The sequence below is a fragment of the Amphibalanus amphitrite genome, unplaced genomic scaffold (assembly GCF_019059575.1).
Source record: "Amphibalanus amphitrite isolate SeventyFive unplaced genomic scaffold, NRLGWU_Aamphi_draft 000568F_arrow, whole genome shotgun sequence".
NCBI classification, from domain to species: domain Eukaryota; kingdom Metazoa; phylum Arthropoda; class Thecostraca; order Balanomorpha; family Balanidae; genus Amphibalanus; species Amphibalanus amphitrite.
Genome location: NW_024882062.1, coordinates 365700 through 385755, shown reverse-complemented (window position 1 = coordinate 385755; position 20056 = coordinate 365700). Strand labels below are relative to the sequence as shown.

The following is a 20056-nucleotide window of genomic DNA, read 5'->3' as shown; positions in this document are numbered from 1 at the left end:
TCTTATATGAAGTATTGATTGCTGCTATGTTTACAACATCTACCAGTTACGAGACACTAAGTTACCAGCACGAACATAACAAACAACTTCAGAACGGTGAAAGTCGAGGATTGGTCACACACGAATGAAGTAAATAGGAAACTCGAATCAAGTATATATTTTATCAGTAATACGCATTTTACAACACCAACAACAAGGCTCAACCATTCCCCAAGAAACGACACGCCCATCCCACATTTTCCACGCAACATAACACCTAAAACACGAGTAGCCAGCAGAGCGCTAGCGAATCGGGACAGACTGAAGTCTGGTTAGACCGCGAATCGTTTCAAACAGTTCTGGACATATTCGGTTGCCCAGTAAATCACACAGGTCCTTCAGGCTGGTGCTCCCATAAAAGCAGGCCAATACATTGTGCAGGGGCGCCGTACACACGGCTGGCTCCTTCAGCGTGGTCCCATCACCGGGGAGCAACACATCACACGGTCACACCACGCCTGATAGCAGGGCTATATGTAGATAGCCTACCTCGCCACCAGCAGGCGCTGCCTGTTCTCTGCAGAACGCATTGGAGGGACCGGGCTAGGCCTGAGCCTACTGAGCTTCCGCAGCCTCCCTCGCTGACATAAGCGGCATGTCGCCGCAGACAGCGGGCGCCGGGCCGCTGTCGAAGGCCCGATCGTCCACTCTGCCTACCGCTGCGCGGGCTTCGCAGCAGCACTCGCGTCGGCGCCGCCGCCGCCGGCCGCATCTGGTGGTGTGGCGTCTTTTGTTTTCGCTGCGGCGGCCCCCTGATCACCTGCGGGAGCGGCCGGATCGGACGCCGCCCGCTTGGCCGCCGGGCTGGCCGGCGCCGCAGTTTTCTCCGCAGTCGCCGCCGCCACGGCAGCCGCAGCCGTCGTGGCCTGCACGTCGGTGGCTGGTACCGGCGACCGGAAAAAGTACAACTGAAACGCGGCACGGGAGGGATCGATCAGACGCTGTCGTAAGCATTAGTGATGTCAATTACGGAAAATCGGAATACCGATACCAAACCAAATACCAACCAAAACCATGGGAAAATACCGAAACCAAACCAACTTGGGAAACTGAGGGAAATACCAACTTTTTACCGATTTCTTAGTCTCTTATACATTAGTGAGGGCTTATGATACCAACAAAATACCAAACACATTACGATTGAAATACCAAATACCAAGTTGGTATCGGTTTGGTATCGGTATACCAAAAAGTTGGTATCCGATTGACATCTATAGTAAGCATGGCAACCCTCGCACGACACAGATGGACAGGTTACACAATACCATGGATGAAGTATATACCACACGGGTGCCAAACCGTGCTTATGACATGGGTATGTCGCTCTGCTCAACTCACATAGTCATTGTATCATGAACAGAACAAAGTCAATCGCATCTGAAAATAGTCGAGAGAACAACTCTAGCTACAATGCAACATTCAGTCTTCAGATAAGTATAGCTAGTTTTTACGGAATTATGTCAAATCCAGCAACAAAATTTGTGTTACAAATTACCTAAGTGTCAAAGAACTCAAGCTTAGTCACTTTTTCATCAACTAATGCGTAAATACGCGGCATGGCGTGCACTGCTATGCTTTCTGAACTAGAGAGAGAGAGAGGTCTGACCAGGAAGCCGGCGGCCAGTGCCAGGTGGAGCAGCAGCACGACGGCGGTGACGGCGATGGCGAGCCGGCGCTGCTCCTCGCCGAGCGCCGACCACAGGCTGGCGGCCAGCACGGCGCCGGAGACGGCGAACCCGGCCAGCATCAGCGCCCACTGCAGCTGCCAGACGCCGGACGCGCACAGCACCTGTCGGGGCGGTCCGCCGGTCAGCGATCACCTCAGGTAGGGACTCTGTGCTGAGCGTGCTCTGTCGTCGGTCGTGGCTCATAACGACACTGCCACCGCCCCAGAGTCGACAGCTACTCGCCAGATAGCGTCACCATCCACCGGTCCAGGGGTCTCTAAACGACAGCCGCCCGCCGTCCCGAGCCAGCAACCAACTCAGCAACAACACGTCAAAGGTCGCCAGTTGACCTCGTATACCTCTGTCCCACAAACGGCTCCACCGGGTCACACGTACCGAGATGGGTATGTAGACGGTGAGGGAGTAGCCGTACAGACAGACGAGCTGCAGCAGGGTGACGGTGGCCTGCACGCCGCGCCACCAGAGCACGGCCCACAGCGCGATCGGCACCAGACACGAGTAGCAGAACACCACCGTGGCTGCCAGCGTCACTGCGACCAGACGGAGCCGTCAGCACGTCCCGGCAGCGGCCGAGGCGCGCAAACAAACAACTGCACGACCAGTGGCCGGGTCGAATAACACGCTCACCAGCGAACCTCTTCTTTGACTTAAAACAATTATTCCATATTTCTGACTGAAGTTTTCAGGCCAACATAGCATGTTGGCAATTTGCTCAGCCAATTTAGTTGTGCTACTAATATATAATTAGAAAAAACGGTTTTGTTGTCAGTTGTGTCAATGTATCAACAGAAATAAAGCTTTTACGTCGATACCAAAACAGACATTTTCTACCCAGTCCCATGATAGATTGGAATCCTATGATTAATCAAACATGGGAAAAAAGAAGCCATATGATTACTTTAGCTACCATGTGATAGGCATTGGTTTACTCTTGACGAGAATAAGAGGTTATGGCACGCGTTGCTGTTTTAGTCGATTATTTTACAGTAAGTGACTATTTTAGGAGCGCCACAGATAACAGTAGTACTGGATTGGAAACAGGATTCCGGTGGCTGCAGTAAGAGGCCGAAAACAGAACCGAATATTTCGTGCCCATATTTCGATATCTCCTCTCACAGGCAACAAAAAATGTTGGTTTATGTGAATGAAACTTATAAAGAAGCAATCGACTAGCCGTGCTCGTGTTTATTGCTGCATTTTTGCATAATGGCAACTACTGGTACTACTGTTATCTGTGGGTGCGCGGATAACATAAAGCAGACAGCCAGTGGCCGTGTTCCGCGGCTGACCGGCTGTGTAAGGGGCCTGGTTGGACGTACGTTTGTGAAAGTCGTATCTCCAGTGGTAGCGGTCGCCGGCAGCCGCCACCTGCAGGTAGTTGGCCAGGTTCCCCATCACAGCGATCGAGATGACCAAGGTGACGCCGATCCAGAACGGACCTGCCGTCACGACACGAACCGTTACGGGCGCCACAGCGCACAATTACTGAACGTCATATATCACAAGCATACGTGTCACGATACAGATCGGGTCACATATTCGCAATCTAACCAGTGCATTAAAAGATACTTGTCATTTGCAACTAAGCAACAAAGCGTAAATTGATTTGTCAAGATACTCTTTTTGCTTTATTACGGAGCGAGCGAAGCGAGCGGAGTCGTACGTAGAATAACGGAAATTTCTGAGTATGAGCGGCCGGCCATGGTTACGCTTTTGCGACGCTTATGTCTCAGCAACCACTTGACCGATTTACATGAGGTAAATTTTATAGGGTAGCTTCATTCCTTCTACCAAGTATCTGACTATTCCCGATGCATGTGGGTGACCCCTTATGCACGTGCCACGTGCAAAACGAAGAGGTGTCACTTTTGTAATTGTTGCAATATCTCGGTAACTATGTACTTAGCCGATTGCGCTGAAAGTTGGCATGTAGGTAGGCACCCACTAGGCAATGCATTTGCATGTGCCACAGTTGGGGTGCTGCTGCACGTGCGCACGTGCAGGGGTCGATTCCATATCTCGAGAACAGCTGGACCGATTGCGCTCAAATTTGGTGCACGGTTAGGGACCGGCTACTAGGGTGCCGTGCACAAGTCAGTTGGTACCCATTTTGCACGTGCGCACGTGCAGGGTGCCGCTTCCAGATCTCGAGAACGGCTGGGCCGATTGTGCTCAAATTTGGCACATCGCTAGAGACCGGTTAGTAGGGTGCCGTGCACAAGTCAGTTGGAGGTACCGCCTCGTAATTTCGCACGTGAAAGGCCCACCCTCTCGCTCGCTTCGTTAGTCGCCCCAAAAGGCGTTATACTGGTCTAAATGTTACCTGTACATATGCCCAGAAAGCAATAATTTTTTTAGACTATTATGTTTTATAAAGACTTGTATTTTGATCGTCCGTAACATGTTGGCGTATTTTCTGTTTGCCTACAAACAATAGGAAAACCTCGAGTGCATCAATTACCGGGGCACCAGAACCCACGGTATCCGAGAACTGTTCAAACATCCCCCGAGCCCGTACTTACGTTAGTGAAAACAACTCTATTTTTCATCTAGATTTACGATTTTCCTGCTGGTTGATCAGGGAATTTATAGGAATATTGACAAGTCTCATCTGCATGCATGCGCACCTAAAAAACGTGTACTTTGGAGCGTGCACATTGCAAACGCAACACAAATATGCAATACGGACCGTAAAGATCTGGATTCTGCTGAAGCCGGTCTTTCAGGAAGTTGGTACCCGGTTTGGGGACCATGGACCAGAGACAGCGGTCTCGAACGTCGCTCGTGTCGACGTTGAAGTAGCGTCGGTAGTATTCGACGGTCCAGATGGCGCCACCACCGCCGGCAGGCTTCTCCTCTCCCAGCAGCTGCCGGCAGCAATGGTCCATTGTAAAATATCAACGTGTTTTTCCAAACCCCACATCTTTCCTCCCGTAAATTTCAGGGAAACACGAAGGATCACTTTTAAGGTGTCCAACAGCCGATTCTGATCAAATATGTGTGTCCGTAGGCATGTTCTGGTATTGCTTGATCTGCCAAAACAGACAAACTTGAGAAAACCCGTGACTGTACCTTTTTAAAGTTTCTGTCTAACTTATCGAAAATTCACGCGATGTGAGGTTTGCAAAAACGAATTGGAAGGGACATTTTTGATATGTGAACGGAAAATAACAGCAAATGTATCTACTTACGATTTATGTCTCAGCCTAAAGAACGAAACGATTTTGTTTCAAATATATTCAGGACTCTTGAATGAATAACACAGGTAGAGTATTTACTATTTACCGAACCACTTCAACTGTCTCACCAGCATTTTGTGCGAGCAGTGAGCGCCCATGTCTTGACTTTGTGAGACAGTCCGTGCGTATAGGCTGTGGAGTGTGGCCTGAGTGCTGTTCACGGACCCTGTGTGCGGTCGGACCGCACACAGCCTCCAAGCTCCGCCCACTGCGTCCCTACGTCAGCCTTGCGTCACCGCACACAGCGACCACTGTGGCCGGTCGGGACTGGCCACAGCGGACCGTCCACCGCACGCAGCCGTGACGTCAGAGCCGCCTACCCATCCCCTACCCCCACGCCTGCTGGACGTACCGCACACACCGCACGCAGCAGTGTGCGGTGCCCGTGAACACCCCTCCGGGCTGTGAGCGTGTCTGTGATTGCTTTTACTGCTTTATTGTGATGGTGTCAATGACTGAGATGCCTACAACCTGCACAAATTACACTCTCCCTGCCACTTTGAAAGCATGAAACGTCAAACTAGCGGAAAAAATCCCGGGCAGGCAGAGGCAAGCGCCGGGTGCAGGGTGCTGCGGCGGCGCGTCTGGCAGCAGCACCAGCAAGCACGTTGCCTTGAATGCCAACATGACTGGGAATACAGCAAAAACAGACTGATTTTCCAGACTGCTCCACCGAAGTAAGCCGAGTTAAAATATCGCGCACGATGGGGTCAACTGGGTTAAAACTCCGTAAGGCCTTAGGCCAGTGGCTGCTAAGAGAATCAGATAAAAGCAGGTAAAAGGGATTGCCAGAAACCTTGATTAAACACAAGGCCCTCTCAATCCTCTGAAGAAAATACCGAGGCGGAAGGTGGCAGAGAAAACGAGCGGATGTCACGACCTGCGACCAGCGACAAAAGAGCAGCCCGCTCTCTCGGTTGTCTTCGAGCCGTCTGTATAGCCCGGAATAAAACTATCATAAAAGGCAGCAATGTGCTCTAAGGCTCTGGATCGCGCCTCAGCAGGCAGCAACTTGTCCTTTTAACAACCTGCAAGAGTGAGAGGTCCACTTGAGGTTTGGCGCTTTTCCAAGGTGGAGGGGCGCGACTTTTTATTTGCTTGCGTATCATTCAAGTTTGAAAATATATATTGGGGCAACAATTTATCAAGATGATGAAAAGTTGGGGTTTATGCGAGGATGGCGGAGTCATCTGCGCCTATAGTAACATAAGTTAGGGTTCACATTGGTGCAATTTGAACAGGCTAAAAAATATGCAAAATATTGAATGGTTCCTACTCATTCCTAAGCACTGCCAGCGCTGCCAAAGACAGTTTTGAGCATAATTGCTAAATAAAATGTGGACCTGGATATGTTACAGGTAACTACAGTTCGTTTTTCAAAAGCAGTTTGGTTCAAACTCAAAGTTTATTATCAAGACTCTCACGCGAGTTTTGGCAACTTCAGCGTCTGGCCAGGATTTTTTTTACCTACACTAGAACACTATGTCAAATTGTGATCGTAAAGGCCGGAACACAGCACACGCTTGCAAATCGCGTCGAACTCGCGTCAAGCGCGGAAATCGCTTCGTCCGCTGTGTTTTCACTTGCAATTCAGCTCGCAACCCGCGTCGAAAACGCGTCTCGCTTGGAAAACGCTTTACGCTCACAACTCGCGGCTGAAACGCGTTGATTTGATTACACTTGACCTCTGCACGTGACATCTTAGCATATCCATGCGTCTGTTTCATGACAAAATTTTATGCGGCGTTCTTTCGATGAAAATTTTTTAGCTTTGGTATTTTAAATGACCTTCTCCTCGATCATTAATTAAAATCAGCACAGGTTAAATGTTACTTTCTTTTGTAAGAAATTCCTTAAAAAACAGTTGATGCCGCGCCACACAGGTAGTTGGGGAAAGTGGGTGTATTGCGCCCTCCTAACCAATTGCGCCCACCAACATTCCCACGGATTCAATGGCATGTTTAGAATTTTGTGTTCGAAAACATTATTTTCACCACTGGATTGTTCATTTTATGGCCCAAACACTCCGACGAAGCCAATCAGCAAGGCTCATTACGCCATCAAAGATGTTATGGCGTTTTCTTAACTTTTTTGCAGTATTTTGAACCGTTGGCTATAAAAATTTACGATATTTGTGTGATTTTCAGAGTGATATTTAGAAAGAAAAACCCCTTTTTCATTGTATATCACTGAAACCGTAAACTTCCTGCAACATCTTTATGATAAATTCTATGCTTTTATTAAAAAGTGCCTCAATTTTAATTGCGCCCATGGCAATTGCGCCAGGGGGGCCCAAATAGAATAATGGTGTAGCCATTGTATCACGACAGTATGAATGCACCATTAACTGATTGCAATAAAGAAGGAGTTTAATGTCAGGCAAGGGAGCAGCCCGCTGTCGTTAGTCCGCAAATTATTTCTCTCATCAAACTTATAATGCAGCTGCCATTTAGGCCACGACTTGTGGTGTAATTGACAAAATACGACATTTTCAACATGGACTCAGGCGTGAGAAGTGACAGCTATGATAAAAAAGTAAAAACTGATGTCATTAAGTTGTCAAAACGATAAAAACTATTAATTTTGAAAGAACCGATTGAAAAGTTAACTGTATAGGCGCATACGTTCACATATATCTAGTCGGTTACAGTAAATGTTTTCGTTGCACTTTTACAAGCGTACGGACACATGTAAAGTTATCTACCTGGGCAAAAAACATCGCGATTTATACCTACATTTATTATTCATCTAGCCTGAATAACATTATAAATGTAAGTAAGCCGCAATGACATTAGACTGCCGGGGTGTATGCATTCCGTCTCATTCACTTAGCCATGTTAAAGTATAGGGCGCAATTGGGTTCTAATTGCGCCATCCCCCTGGCGCAATTTGCAGCAGTTGTTGGCAAATGCGCCCTTTTGCATGTTTCTGAAAAAGCAGCTGTCAGAAGCAAACGAAACATTCTTAATTGATCGGGAGGCTCTTAAATCGTAGTCAATGAGCTCCTCTCTGAAATGGTTACCAAAGCATGCTTATATCTCCAGCGGTTTTCTTGCAATTAGCGTTTTTCCTTAAGGTGGCGCAATTCACCCTCCTTCCCCTTCATCATGCCACATTGGAACTTAACTATAATTTGTTCAGTCAATTTTAGTATTTTAGTCAGTATTTGTTTGCCACGTATCATGGTCATTGGTCACAATCGGTTGTTCAGAAGTTTTTCAAGCGAATACAACACCGCTCTTGCAAATCTAACAACTGTTATCGTTCAATCTAATCTAGCAATTCATTCAATCTAATAATCCAACGTTTACCATCCGTAAGTAAACTACATGTTTCTCCTTTTGCGTTATGCAAATCACAGGATATACTTAACCCTCGCCCGCACATGCCATTTTCCCATCCTAGAACGCACATGGGGGGGGGGGGGGGAGGCGTGCCATTCCCCCGCGCCATTTCGTTCCTGTTGGAGATAGAGCTTCGCGGTAGAGACCAGAAAGATTCTTTGGGAAGAGACAAATCCAATGATTCCCAGTTTTACCTTCTCAGGTCAGTCGTTGACCTTCCAGGTCAGGTCAAACTAAAAAAAAATGTTGTTTTGGGTCACCGTTGCATATCAAGTGCGCTGCTCATCATATAGGTACCGGGCGATGACGATGCCGTTTTGTGGTGCCAAGCCAGCTAGAACCTTTTTGTCACACTATCCGATCAGGTTTTTGCTGCTGAGGTCATTTCAGGTCAAGTTAGGTCAAGGTCAATGATATGTGTTTGCATGTCTGTGAGTGTATGCGAGATACTGATGTGTGCACCGATTGTTTATGTGTCCATATTACATGAGATCATGAAATGAGAAGGTTTTACCAAAGATACAGTCAAAGAAACTTCACGAAAAGTAAATTCATCTTGCCTAAATCGCAATGATTTTAGATGATGTAGGGGTGGAGACTCGAGCCCGGTCCTGTGGGTCTGTCGCTATCTCCCCCTTTATCAGCTACTTTACTCTACATATGACAAGTGGTTGGCTGGGACGTCTCCCTTGTGCCGTTAACCCGTCTGCCACCCGGGCCACGTGTCATTCTACATGTGCATCTACGGTGGGGCCGTTTACTCGAGTGGTTCAGTGGTGAATGCTCGCCATTTGGTAGCCACGCGGTGGGTAGCGTGCCGATGGCTATACTAATCTAATGAGCACCAAACCCTTAAGCCAACTAAAGTTAACTGGCAAAACTAAAGTACCGACATAAAATTGCTTCCACTCTTTTATTCCTCCTTCTCGTATTCCTCCATGAAAAGTTGATATCGATTTTGCAAGTGGCTGCGATGGTCAAGTGGCCCAAGGAGCGGGTTCGGTTTTTGGTAGGGGAGGATGGGGTAATTTGGCCGCTTTTTTAGGAAGCGCTGTAGCTGGGAAGTTGGCGACAGACTTCTGCACTCTCTCAAGGCTGGCAGGAGTAGCATTCATTTTACTTTCTTATACAGCAAGCTGAAAATGATAGAGCAACTGCTTATGCCTGAATTTTGTCGTTCTACAAAGGTTTGCAAAGCGGCTTAATTGCCCCTCTAGCAGGGTTATTTGGCCGGTGGGGTACGGGTAGAGCAATTTGGCCGGTGTTAATTTGAGGCCTGGATTTTATGTTACGGGCAAGTCAGCTTCAGCGCCAGCAATGACATGTGTCCTTTACGCATTTTTAGGCTGACTCGATGTCGGACTTATCTTCGAATGATTTTGACTCAGGTCTTATTTCAGCATTTTCCTGCACAACTGAAAATGCGCTTCCTTAGCATACATTGCTAAATCAAACATTTGCATTTTATTTGTGGTGAGAAAACGTTAACCCTCGCCGGCCGAGGGGGGGGGGGGGGCGGGTGCCGCCCCCGGGGGGCGGGTGCCGCCCCCCATAGGTTTTTTTCGCGATAGCTCCGAGCACGCTGGCGATAGAGAGCTGAAACTTGGAATACCTGACCTTTGATTCAAGCCGGATCTTTTGACACCAACTGCATTTTTGGGTCAGGTCAGGTCACTGACCTATGACGTCATAAGTGAACCTCTGCACGGTCTTCAGATGTCGCAACTTTGCAACGCCCTCACTGCCAGAGGAGATGCCACAGGGAAATAAAACTTGCAGAATCTAGTATCCATTATGAGTCTCACAACTTGTATATCTCGGATTTTTTTTCTAGAGGTCATATGAGGTCAGGTCATTTTCATGACCTCTCCATTATAAGTCAATGGGTAAAAATGAAAACTGCTATTCTGGCGCCGGGAACGATCTCCAACTATCTCAAGTACACATAATCGTGATTTGATGCACTCCTTGCAAGGTAAGATGCGTCACTTTTGCAATGTTGACCTTGCGTGACGTCATTTATGACGTCATCAAGGTCATATTTGTTTTTCGTCAATAACTCTTGAGCAAATTGAGCTAGCGAGTCAAGAAAGCCACAAATGGACTCAGGAAGACCTGCCGAATCGAATGACATGCGACATGACCTCTTTCGACCAACTTCGTGACCTGGGGGTGCTGACCTGACCTTGACCTGAGGTCAACACCCTAAGTTGAACTGACCCAAACAAAAAGTATATCATTCGACGCGCCTGATCGAGGCGATCACGATGCTGCCAAAATCGCGGCTCTGCGGCCGTTTTTTGCGAAGTTATTCACCAAAAACTGAACCGTACCTTGGGCACTTGACCTGACCTCAGAGGTCACCGGTTGGCCTAGGACCTTAAAATTGGGTACAAATCTCTGTGTCTCGTAACGGCGCACACGCTCGTTTTTTTCGCGACGCGCTAGCTCCACCAGGGGCGAAACGGCGGAGGGGGGGGGGTCGTACCCCCCTCGGCCGGCGCGTATGTAGAAAACCAATAGGTCCGGCGAGGGTTAACTGTTTATTTTAGTAAGGAAATAATCGACTAATTTCAATTAAAAAAGTCTTAGCAATCAGAGAAACTACTCAACCCAGTCTCAAATCCTCACATCTCATACGCCTCCGATGTCTGCAAACGAGTTGTTAATAGTGTTTACTAGCTGGAGATGTGACTATCAGTTTGGTTTGAGCAGATCCCTAGCAACGTCGTCGTGCTGCTTTGCGCAGTGTCTTGATGAGCCCCTAGGAGACAGACTGTGCCACAATGCCACCGCCAACGGCTATAAACCCAACCAGCTCGGTACGGCGACCTTATCATTATGTACATAGGTTGCGGAACCGGGATGGGGGGCACCGGGGCACCGTGCCCCCCTTGATTTTGCCATTTTAACATTAGCCCTATGGGTATTGCATGGAAAGGATGGGCAGTGCCCCCCCCCTTAATTGAAGGTGTTTCGCCGCTACTGCTTATCAAGTCGGCCGTTCCAGCATAGCGATCCTGAGAGCACCGTCAAGGCTTTTCCACTAGCACCGGCAAAATTACCCCGCATTGCCACTCTGAAAAGTTTTGTCTACAAAGTACCTAGTTATGGTTTTACGGAAATACATGAAATTACTCTTGAAAACGCTGAACATCCTAAGCAATGGGACCACAATGCCAAAATTTGTCTACAGCTCGAATTCTACACGCCAGGCATATAATTTTTCGAACGGAAGTAAATGTTACCATTTTCTAATCAAATTTATGTTTTACGAAGGGGAGATTTTTGAAAAAAATTTCCACGGATTCCTCATTTTATGTTGCCCGCAGTACAAGATACGTTTAAGATTTTTTTTTAAACATCGAAATATAAAAACTAAACAATTTAATACGTTGTACGTATAGAATTGTCAATCAAATTAATACCGATGTGCTGAAAGCGGGAGGCCACGCCAGTATTTAGTTAAAATTGCCGTAAGCCAAGGTGCTTTATTTGGTTTCCATGGTTACTGACGCTATTACGCTTGCATTTCGCGAGCAGAGAAGCTGAAAAGTTGAAACAGATTCAACTTTTCATCTTGCAAATCGCGCCGGACTGATTTTGCTTGCGTTTCGCTCGCGTTTTCCGAGCAGGATCCGGCGTGATTTCGCGGCGTAAAAGCGAGACGTCCTGCGTGTTGGGAGCTGAAAATATGCCATGTATTGCAATGGGAAAAGCGAGACGCGATTTGCGAGCTTAAATGCTGTGTTCCGGCCTTAAGTGCATGTAAATCGTGTCTAAATAAACCTACGCCCCGTTGAGGTCTGGCAGCAGGCCTTGTTGGGGGGGGGGGAAGGGTCGTATCTCTGGAACCAATAGCCAGATAGGAAGAATTCAAATGACATTTGAAAAGACTCATTGAAATACACAATACACGATATCAATGACCTCAATATTGACCTAGGACGTTGCAAGGGGTAGATCTGCACTGATATCAAAAAGTGTTAGGGAATATTCAAATGTATTAGCAGCCCCTTGGAATCCCAAAAGTGAGGACCTTGAAATTAAATATCTCTGAATTAACGCTTTTCCTGGAGTGTTCAAACTGGTATTTGCAAGCTAGCGACTTCAATTTGGCTATCTTCACTCAAAACTAGTGTTTAGGTGGGATGGCCACTTTTAATTAGATGACATTTGATTTTCTCAAGTTTCAGTTGAGCCCTTTTCGCTAGCATATCACACATTTTAGCCCTTGTCGCTGGCTAAAATGTGTGAGAAGTTGAAACACGTAAATGGAGCCAAACCTCTTTTAAAAAGCAAACTACAGAACCATGATGTCTCCAGCTGCATGTTTATCCCAAAGCTCACACTACATATGTACAATGTAAGCATGATTTTGCATAGCTTAACAAAATGTTAGCACTGTAAGTGACTACTGACTATACAAAGGTTAAGGGCACACACCTACCTTGTTTTCCTCAACAGTTCCTTCCAGATCATCATCTACTGCTGAGTCAGGGAACTGCTTAAATGTGTGTGTCTGCTGATCAGATGTATCCAGCTCCACTAGTGTGCTGTCCACCGGAAAATCTGCATAATTTAACAACAGACATGGTCAAGTGAAGCACCTTCATCAGTATCCTGTGACCGTAGCAAGGTCAATTGCATTTCACAGATGATCATCTGGTTCAAAATTACTTCTTTATGACTAATTTACCTGACTCACATTTAATTGTAAATATTGTTATTTAGCTGGGACGGTTGCATAGTTATAGAAGACATAATTGAACACCACCTTTTACTTTATTTAATGGGAGCTTTCGAAAGCTATGCAGCTTTCTTTTAATGGGAGCTTTCGAAAGCTATGCAGCTTTCTTCGTCAGCCTTGGTACAAAACACTAAAACAGATCCATATAAAATTTTATATGGATCTGTTTTAGTGTTTTGTACCAAGGCTGACGAAGAAAGCTGCATAGCTTTCGAAAGCTCCCATTAAATAAAGTAAATGCTGGTGTTCAATTATGTCTTCTATAACTGACTCACATTTCATACTTGCTAATATTTACAACCCCACAGCGGCAGTCAACTTGTTCGAAAGTATAACTAACTTTCATCAATCAAGCACACTGCGCCAGCAAACCAGTACCTACCTAATTCATCAGTATTCAGAACATTTTTTTTAAATTGAAATACCATTCATCTCAACCATACAATGAGTGCTAGCCAGTTTTCCCAGTCATTGTCTCAGCAAATCTTATGCTGAGGCCAGTTTTATCAACATAAAAATAGCCCCCTGCCAGAATTTTTGCCCAAAGACAAACAGCTTCACATATGAAGCATTAATGCCATGGCTAGGTATGTAAGTGGATGGGGCTTTACCATTTACACTCAGTATGTGAAGCAGTCTTTCGGCAAACACATTCTGGCAGGCGCAGGGCCCTCTAACTGGCATGTGGCTGTTTTCCTGTTGGTAAAACTGGCCTGTGTGCTAAAAAATATGCTTATAGTGCGGGACGGTCAAACTTGAATAAAACTGACTTTAGTCATAGGGAACCCCTCACACGAAGAATCAATGCACATACCCCACCCAATACCCTATGTGGTAGGTAGGTAGTGATCTATAGGTATTCTCTGCCCAATACCGCCCAATACCTACCTATCTGATATAGAAAAGGTGTGAGCTTGCCAAACATTTGGCACCTACCTTGAAAGTCAAAATTGCCAGAACTTTGCTTGCTGGGATCCATTTCAACCAGTCTTGATTTTGAAGTTTGAACTTTGACTTGAACTGAAAGGTCAAGGTGGTAGAGTTCAGAGTTTTGAGTTGCGGCGGCGGAGATCGCGGAGATCGTCGGCAAGGGGAGGTAAGGGTAGGGGCTTGGGTAGGGGCTTTTTTAAGCTTCACGCTTGTGTTCAGTGTGTTATCGTAATAAGAATACGAACCATGTAGAATCACACCACCTCACTGATATCTCAATCTTTCCGTATTGTTTTGGTTCAGGCATTTAGGAAAATTTACGTGGCTTACTTCAGGGATACAAAAAAGTAGCCAAAGCAATTTTGGATTCTGAGTATCAGTGACGTCATAAACACCTCTTTCTTCCAGTAAGCTTTACACGCTTTCCCCAAGCTTAGGTAGGTAGGTACTTAGGTAGGTAGGTACAGTCAAGTTTTAGCACTTGAAAGTTGAAACAGAGTTTTGAACTGGAATTGCGTACACTGAGAATCACATTTTACATCTTTGGCTGATAGCATTCCCGGTCCCCTGAGGACTTTCGACTGTCTCCATTCTGCCGCTTTTCCAAGATTCCTATAGATACACTACTATCCCAGTAAACATGCCGACGTCGGCCCGACGTCGGCCTACGTCGGGGTGGCGTCGGCAACTCGGCATCGGCATGCCGACGTCGGCAACTCGGCATCGGCATGCCGACGTCGGCCCGACGTCGGTTCAACCTCGGCACGACGTCGGCTGGATGTCGGATATGCCCGAATGTACCGACGTCCAGCCGAGGTCCAGCCGACGTCGGGCCGACGTCGGACCGAGATCAATTGCTGAGGTCCAGCCGACGTCGGGCCGACGTCGGCCAGCCGACGTCGCGCCGACGTCGGGGCAACGTTGGACCGACATCGGCCGCTGTTTTGACCGTTAAAATAATATAAAATACATGTTTCATGTTTCATAAAGAGCTTCTGTGTTCAAAATATCCTCAGGAAACTCAAATCTTCCTCCACGCCGCAACCCCCTGATCCGGACTGGACGGGAAACCAGTGGCGGTCGCAGGGGGGGGGGGCATCAGGGCCATGCCCCCCCCCAAAGGCACATCAGGGGGGCCATCATATCATTTGGCCCCCCCCCAAACAACCGATGGGCCCCCATGGGCGTATGGGGCCCTGGCCCGTATTCGATTGTCACGAGGCTCGAGAAACCCACGCCAGCTATTAACAGCTCCTATACCGGTCTTTGAGGGTCCTACACTCACCTCTGAGGGCCCTTCAGTGGCGGTCAAGCGCCCACATTGACCGCTGAGGACCCACGTTGACCTCTGAGGGCCCTCCACTGGCCTTTAAGGGCCCCTAAACCGGTCTCAGGGGCACAACCGGCGGCTGAGGGCCTCACACAGGCTCTGGTGGCCTCATTTCTGTCTCAAGACTAGCCTTTAATTGCCTCTGAGGGCCCCGCACTGGATTCTGTAGACCCGATGTCGGCCACTAAGAGCCCGGACCGACCTCTGAGGGCCCCTCCTGATCTTTGAGGGCCCTCCGCTGGTCTCTGGGGTCCAACGCCGGCCTATGCCGGTCTTTTAGGGCCCCACACTGACCTCTAAGGGCTCCATGCTAGCCTATAAGGACCCACATTAGCCTCTGAGGCCCCCCGCACTGGATTCTGAGGACCCAATGCCAGCCTCCAAGGGCCCGCATCGGCCTCTGAGGGCCCATCTTGGCCTTTAAGGGCCCTCCGCTGGCCTCTGGGGTCCAACGCCAGCACATGCCGGTCTTTTAGGGCCCCACACTGACCTCTGAGGGCCCTATGCTGGCTTGTAAGGACACATATTAGCCTCTATGGGCCCCGCACTGGATTTTGAAGACCCGATGCCGGCCTCTAAGGGCCCGCATCGGCCTCTGAGGGCCCATCTTGGCCTTTGAGGGCCCTCTGCTGGCCTCTGGGGTTCAACGCCGGCCCATGCCAGTCTTTCCGGGCCCCATTCTGACCTCTGAGGGCCCCATGCTGGGCTGTAAGGGCGCACATTAGCCTCTGAGGGCCCCGCACTGGATTCTGAACACCCGATGCCGGCCTCTTAGGGCCCGCATCACCTTTGAGGGCCCATCTTTGGCCTTTGAGGCTGGCCTCTGCAGTCCAACGCCGACCCATGCCGGTCTTTTAGGGCCTCACGGCGGCCACGCTAACCTCTGAGGGCCCCATGCTGGACTGTAAGGACCCACATTAGCATCTGAGTGCCCAAGTCGGTCTCTGATGGTCTCAAACTGCCCTTTGCAGGCCCTGTACTGGTCTCTGAGGGCCCTAAACTGGCCTCTATATGCCCCCAACTGGCCTATGAGGTCTCTACACCGGCCACTGATGGCCGTTTATGTTCTATGGGGGCCCAAGACTTACCTTTGGGCGTCACGCATTTGCTTCTGAGGGCCCACATCAGCCTCTGGGGCCCCATCTGGGGCCTTTGAGGCCCTTCGCTGACCCTTGGGTTCAACGCCGGCCTCTGGGGGTCTGACACTGTTCTCTAAGGGCCACATTGCAGCCTCTATGCGATAGGTATCGCCGAAGCGTTATCCATGGGCAGTGACGTATCCAAGGGGGACCCTGGGGGTCCTAGGATCCCCCCTGGAGCCTAGAAAGAAAAGTTTTTTTATAACACGGAAAAAATTGAAATGACTTCAAGGGCCCTTTTGACCACTTCCCATTTTATTCGCTAAAAGAAAAGGTATTGTAGAACTCTTTTGAGGATTATTAGAGGACACATTTAGGCCAATGAGGGACCTTGTGAAGTATACAGAGGGCCCTCTCAGGTACACAGAGGGCCCTTTCAGGCACACAGAGGGCCCTCTCAGGCACACAGGGGCCCCTCTCAGGCACACAAAGGCCCTCTGAGACACACAAAGGGCCCTCTCACACAGACAGTCCTCTGAGACTCACAGAGGGCCCTTCCAGTCACACAGAGGGCCCTCTCAGTCACACAGAGGGCCCTCTCAGGTACACAGAGAGCCCTCTCAGGCTCACAGAGGGCCCTCTCAGGCACACATAGGGCCCTCTCAGGCACACAAAGGGCCCTCTCAGGCACACAGAGGGCCCTCTCAGGTACATAGAGGTCCCTCTCAGGCACACAGAGGACCCTCTCAGGCTCACAGAGGGCCCTCTCAGGCACACAGAGGGTCCTCTCAGGCACAGAGGGCCCTCTAGGGCTCACAGAGGGCCCTCTCAGGCATACAGAGGGCCCTCTCAGGCATACAGAGGGCCCTCTCAGGCAAACAGATGGCCCTCTCAGGTACACAGAGGGCCCTTTCAGGCACATAGAGGGCGCTCTCAGGTACACAGAGGATCCTCTCAGGATCACAGAGGGCCCTCTCAGGCTCACAGAGGGCCCTCTCAGGCACACATAGGGCCCTCTCAGGCACACAGAGGGCCCTCTCAGGTACACAGAAGGCCCTTTCAGGCACACAGAGGGCCCTCTCAGGTACACAGAGGGCCCTTTCAGGCACATAGAGGGCGCTCTCAGGTACACAGAGGGTCCTCTCAGGCTCACAGAGGGCCCTCTCAGGCTCACAGAGGGCCCTCTCAGGCACACATAGGGCCCTCTCAGGCACACAGAGGGCCCTCTCAGGTACACAGAGGGCCCTTTCAGGCACACAGAGGGCCCTTTCAGGCTCACAGAGGGCCCTCTCAGGCACACATAGGGCCTCTCAGGCACACAGAGGGCCATCTCAGGCTCACAGAGGGCCCTCTCAGGCACACATAGGGCTCTCTCAGGCACACAGAGGGTTCTCTGAGACACACAGAGGGTCCTTTCAAGCAAACAGAGGGCCGTCTCAGGTACACAGAGGGCCCTCTCAGGCACACATAGGGCCCTCTCAGGCACACATAGGGCCCTCTCAGGCACACATAGGGCCCTCTCAGGCACACAGAGGGCCCTCACAGGCAAACAGAGGGCCCTCTCAGGTACACAGAGGGCCCTTTCAGGCACACAGAGGACCCTTTCAGGCAAACAGAGGGCCGTCTCAGGTACACAGAGGACCCTTTCATGCACACAGAGGGCCCTCTCAAACACACAGAGGGCCCTCTCAGGTACTCAGGGGGCCTCCCAAGCACACAAAGGGCCTTCTTAGACCAGCAGAGGGCCCCTTAAGACGAACAGAAGGTCCTCTGAGGTACGAGGGTCAATGTCAGGCCACAAGGTACCCTATGAGGCCACCAGACGGCCCTCTTAGATCAAAGATGGTCCCTGGAGGTCACCAAAGGGCCCTCTGAGGTGAACAAAGGGCCCTCTGAGATCGAAGAGATCAAAGAGATCAAAGAGGGCCCTCTAAGGCGAATGGAGGGCCTTCAAAGGTCACAAAGTGCCCTCTGAGGCCACTGGAGGGCCTTCTGAGGTGATATGAGGCTATGGCAGACCACCATGAGCCCTATGAGGTTTAGGCCCTCTGAGATCAAAGAGGGTCCTTGGAAGTCATCGGAGTACCCCTTAAGGCTCATTGAGGCGAACAAAGGCCAGAAGGCCCCCTTAGACACCACAAAGAAGTAAAAAAGATCCCTCTGAGGTCAAAGACAGCTCTCTGAGATGTAATAGGGCCATTTGAGGCCTCCGAGGGCCCTCTGATGCCACAGAGAGGCGCCCTCTGATGCCACAGAGAGGCGCCCTCTGATGCCAAAATAGGGTCCTCTGAAGTCTAAATCCACCAGAGGGCCCTCTGAGGCGAACAGAGGGCCCTAACATCCACCTCAAAGAGGGCCCTCTGAAAATCAACTGGCCCTCGGAGTCAGTGTCCCAAAATCGTATTATGGCTTGGGTGTCAGAGGGGGAAAAGGTCACCCAAAAGAGGGATAAGAGTGGACAATTGTCAGTCACAGGGCAGTCGGAGCCCTCTGAGAAGGCCACTTGAGCCTTACAACAGAGGGCCCTCTGAGGTGATATGAAGGCTATGTCAGGCCACTATGGGCTCTATGAGGTCATCAGGCACTCTGAGGAAAAAGCTCTGAGGCGAACAGAGGGCCCTTGGACAATCAGAGGACTTTTTAGGTCAACTAGGGGCTATGAGGCCAGCAAAGGACCCTTTGGGACACAAACAGGGCCTCTCAGGCACCCGGAGGGACCTCTTTTCTAAGGCAAACAGGGGGTCACCTTAGATGATATGAGGGCTATTTTAGGCCACTAGGGGCCTCATGTATTAGACCAACATACGGTCATTTGAAGTAAAAGAGAACCTTTTGAGGTAAAAAGGGCCCCTGGAGAGAAAACAGAGGGACCTTTCAGGTACCCAGAAGGTCCATGGAGGCCACTAGAGGACCCTTTGAGGCCAGTGATGGTCTTCAGAGGCCATCAGAGGGTCCCTCTGAGGGTAACAGAGGGTCCTTAAGACGACCAGAGGCCCTCCGTGAAAATGCGGGCGTCACAAGGCCCGGTTTGCATCAAAGGTCAGGTAGCTATGCCCAGTTTTGGCTCTCTGTTGCCTGCCGACGTGTTCCGAGCTGTCGCAAAAAAACGATGTGGTGGCACCCACGCCCCCGCCCCCTCCCCGCCCGGCCAGGGTCCTTCTAACCAGGGATGCGGAGGCGTGAAAATTTCAGACGGCTCCGGCTCCGGCTCCGGAGAAAAAAAAATCGGTTTCGGCTCCGGCTCCGGCTCCGGCTTCGACTCCAGTACTCAGTACATCCTTTATACAAATAAATACGGGTGGAAAAGAAAAGATGAAGGATTGGTTCACGTTGTTTCTGTATTTGCATAACAAGGCTATTTTGAATACCACATATTTTACTGCCTTGCAGGCACTGTGAAACCGAACTAGGTCAATAATGTTTTCCTCTTCAAAAAAAAAAAAAACAAAAAAAAAAACAAAAAAAAACACCCGGAGTCGCCGCCTTTTTTACCGCTCCGGCTCCGGCTCCGGTCTATATTGTTTCACGGCTCCGGCTCCGGCTCCGGCTCCAGGCAAAATATGCCGGCACCGGCGGCTCCTCCGGCTCCAGCTCCGTCCCCGTACCCCTGCATCTATAACTCGGCTTCTGAGCCACGTACCAACACGCCTAAGGCAG

At 49.5% G+C, this 20056-nt stretch overlaps 1 protein-coding gene across 4 annotated transcripts; it reads right to left on the bottom strand.

Annotated features, from left to right (window-relative positions):
* Nucleotides 1-141: 141 nt before the first annotated feature.
* On the bottom strand, nucleotides 142-14366 carry LOC122394022 (protein YIPF1-like). Of its 4 annotated transcripts, none has more exons than XM_043390556.1 (8): nucleotides 14236-14366; nucleotides 13997-14080; nucleotides 12761-12882; nucleotides 4417-4594; nucleotides 3047-3166; nucleotides 2103-2257; nucleotides 1646-1828; nucleotides 142-947 (listed from the first exon to the last, which is right to left on the bottom strand). In XM_043390556.1, the coding sequence occupies exons 2-8, from the start codon at nucleotides 14037-14039 to the stop codon at nucleotides 693-695; spliced, it is 1056 nt and encodes a 351-aa protein (XP_043246491.1). In that variant the 5' UTR covers nucleotides 14040-14080; nucleotides 14236-14366; the 3' UTR covers nucleotides 142-692. The 4 variants fall into 4 exon arrangements, with proteins under 4 accessions (XP_043246491.1, XP_043246492.1, XP_043246493.1 ...); XM_043390557.1 differs by having other exon boundaries at nucleotides 14259-14308; XM_043390558.1 differs by lacking the exon at nucleotides 13997-14080 and having other exon boundaries at nucleotides 14236-14318.
* Between the last annotated feature and the right edge of the window lie 5690 nt (nucleotides 14367-20056).

Excerpts from the sequence above, each read along its gene's own strand:
- LOC122394022 (XM_043390556.1), bottom strand. The coding sequence starts at position 14,039 with ATGGATCCCAGCAAGCAAAGTTCTGGCAATTTTGACTTTCAAG. Across the intron at positions 3,167-4,416 it reads GCAGAATCCAGATCTTTACG|GTCCGTTCTGGATCGGCGTC; the intron begins GTCCGTATTGCA and ends TCGTGACGGCAG. Across the intron at positions 1,829-2,102 it reads CCGTCTACATACCCATCTCG|GTGCTGTGCGCGTCCGGCGT; the intron begins GTACGTGTGACC and ends CCGCCCCGACAG.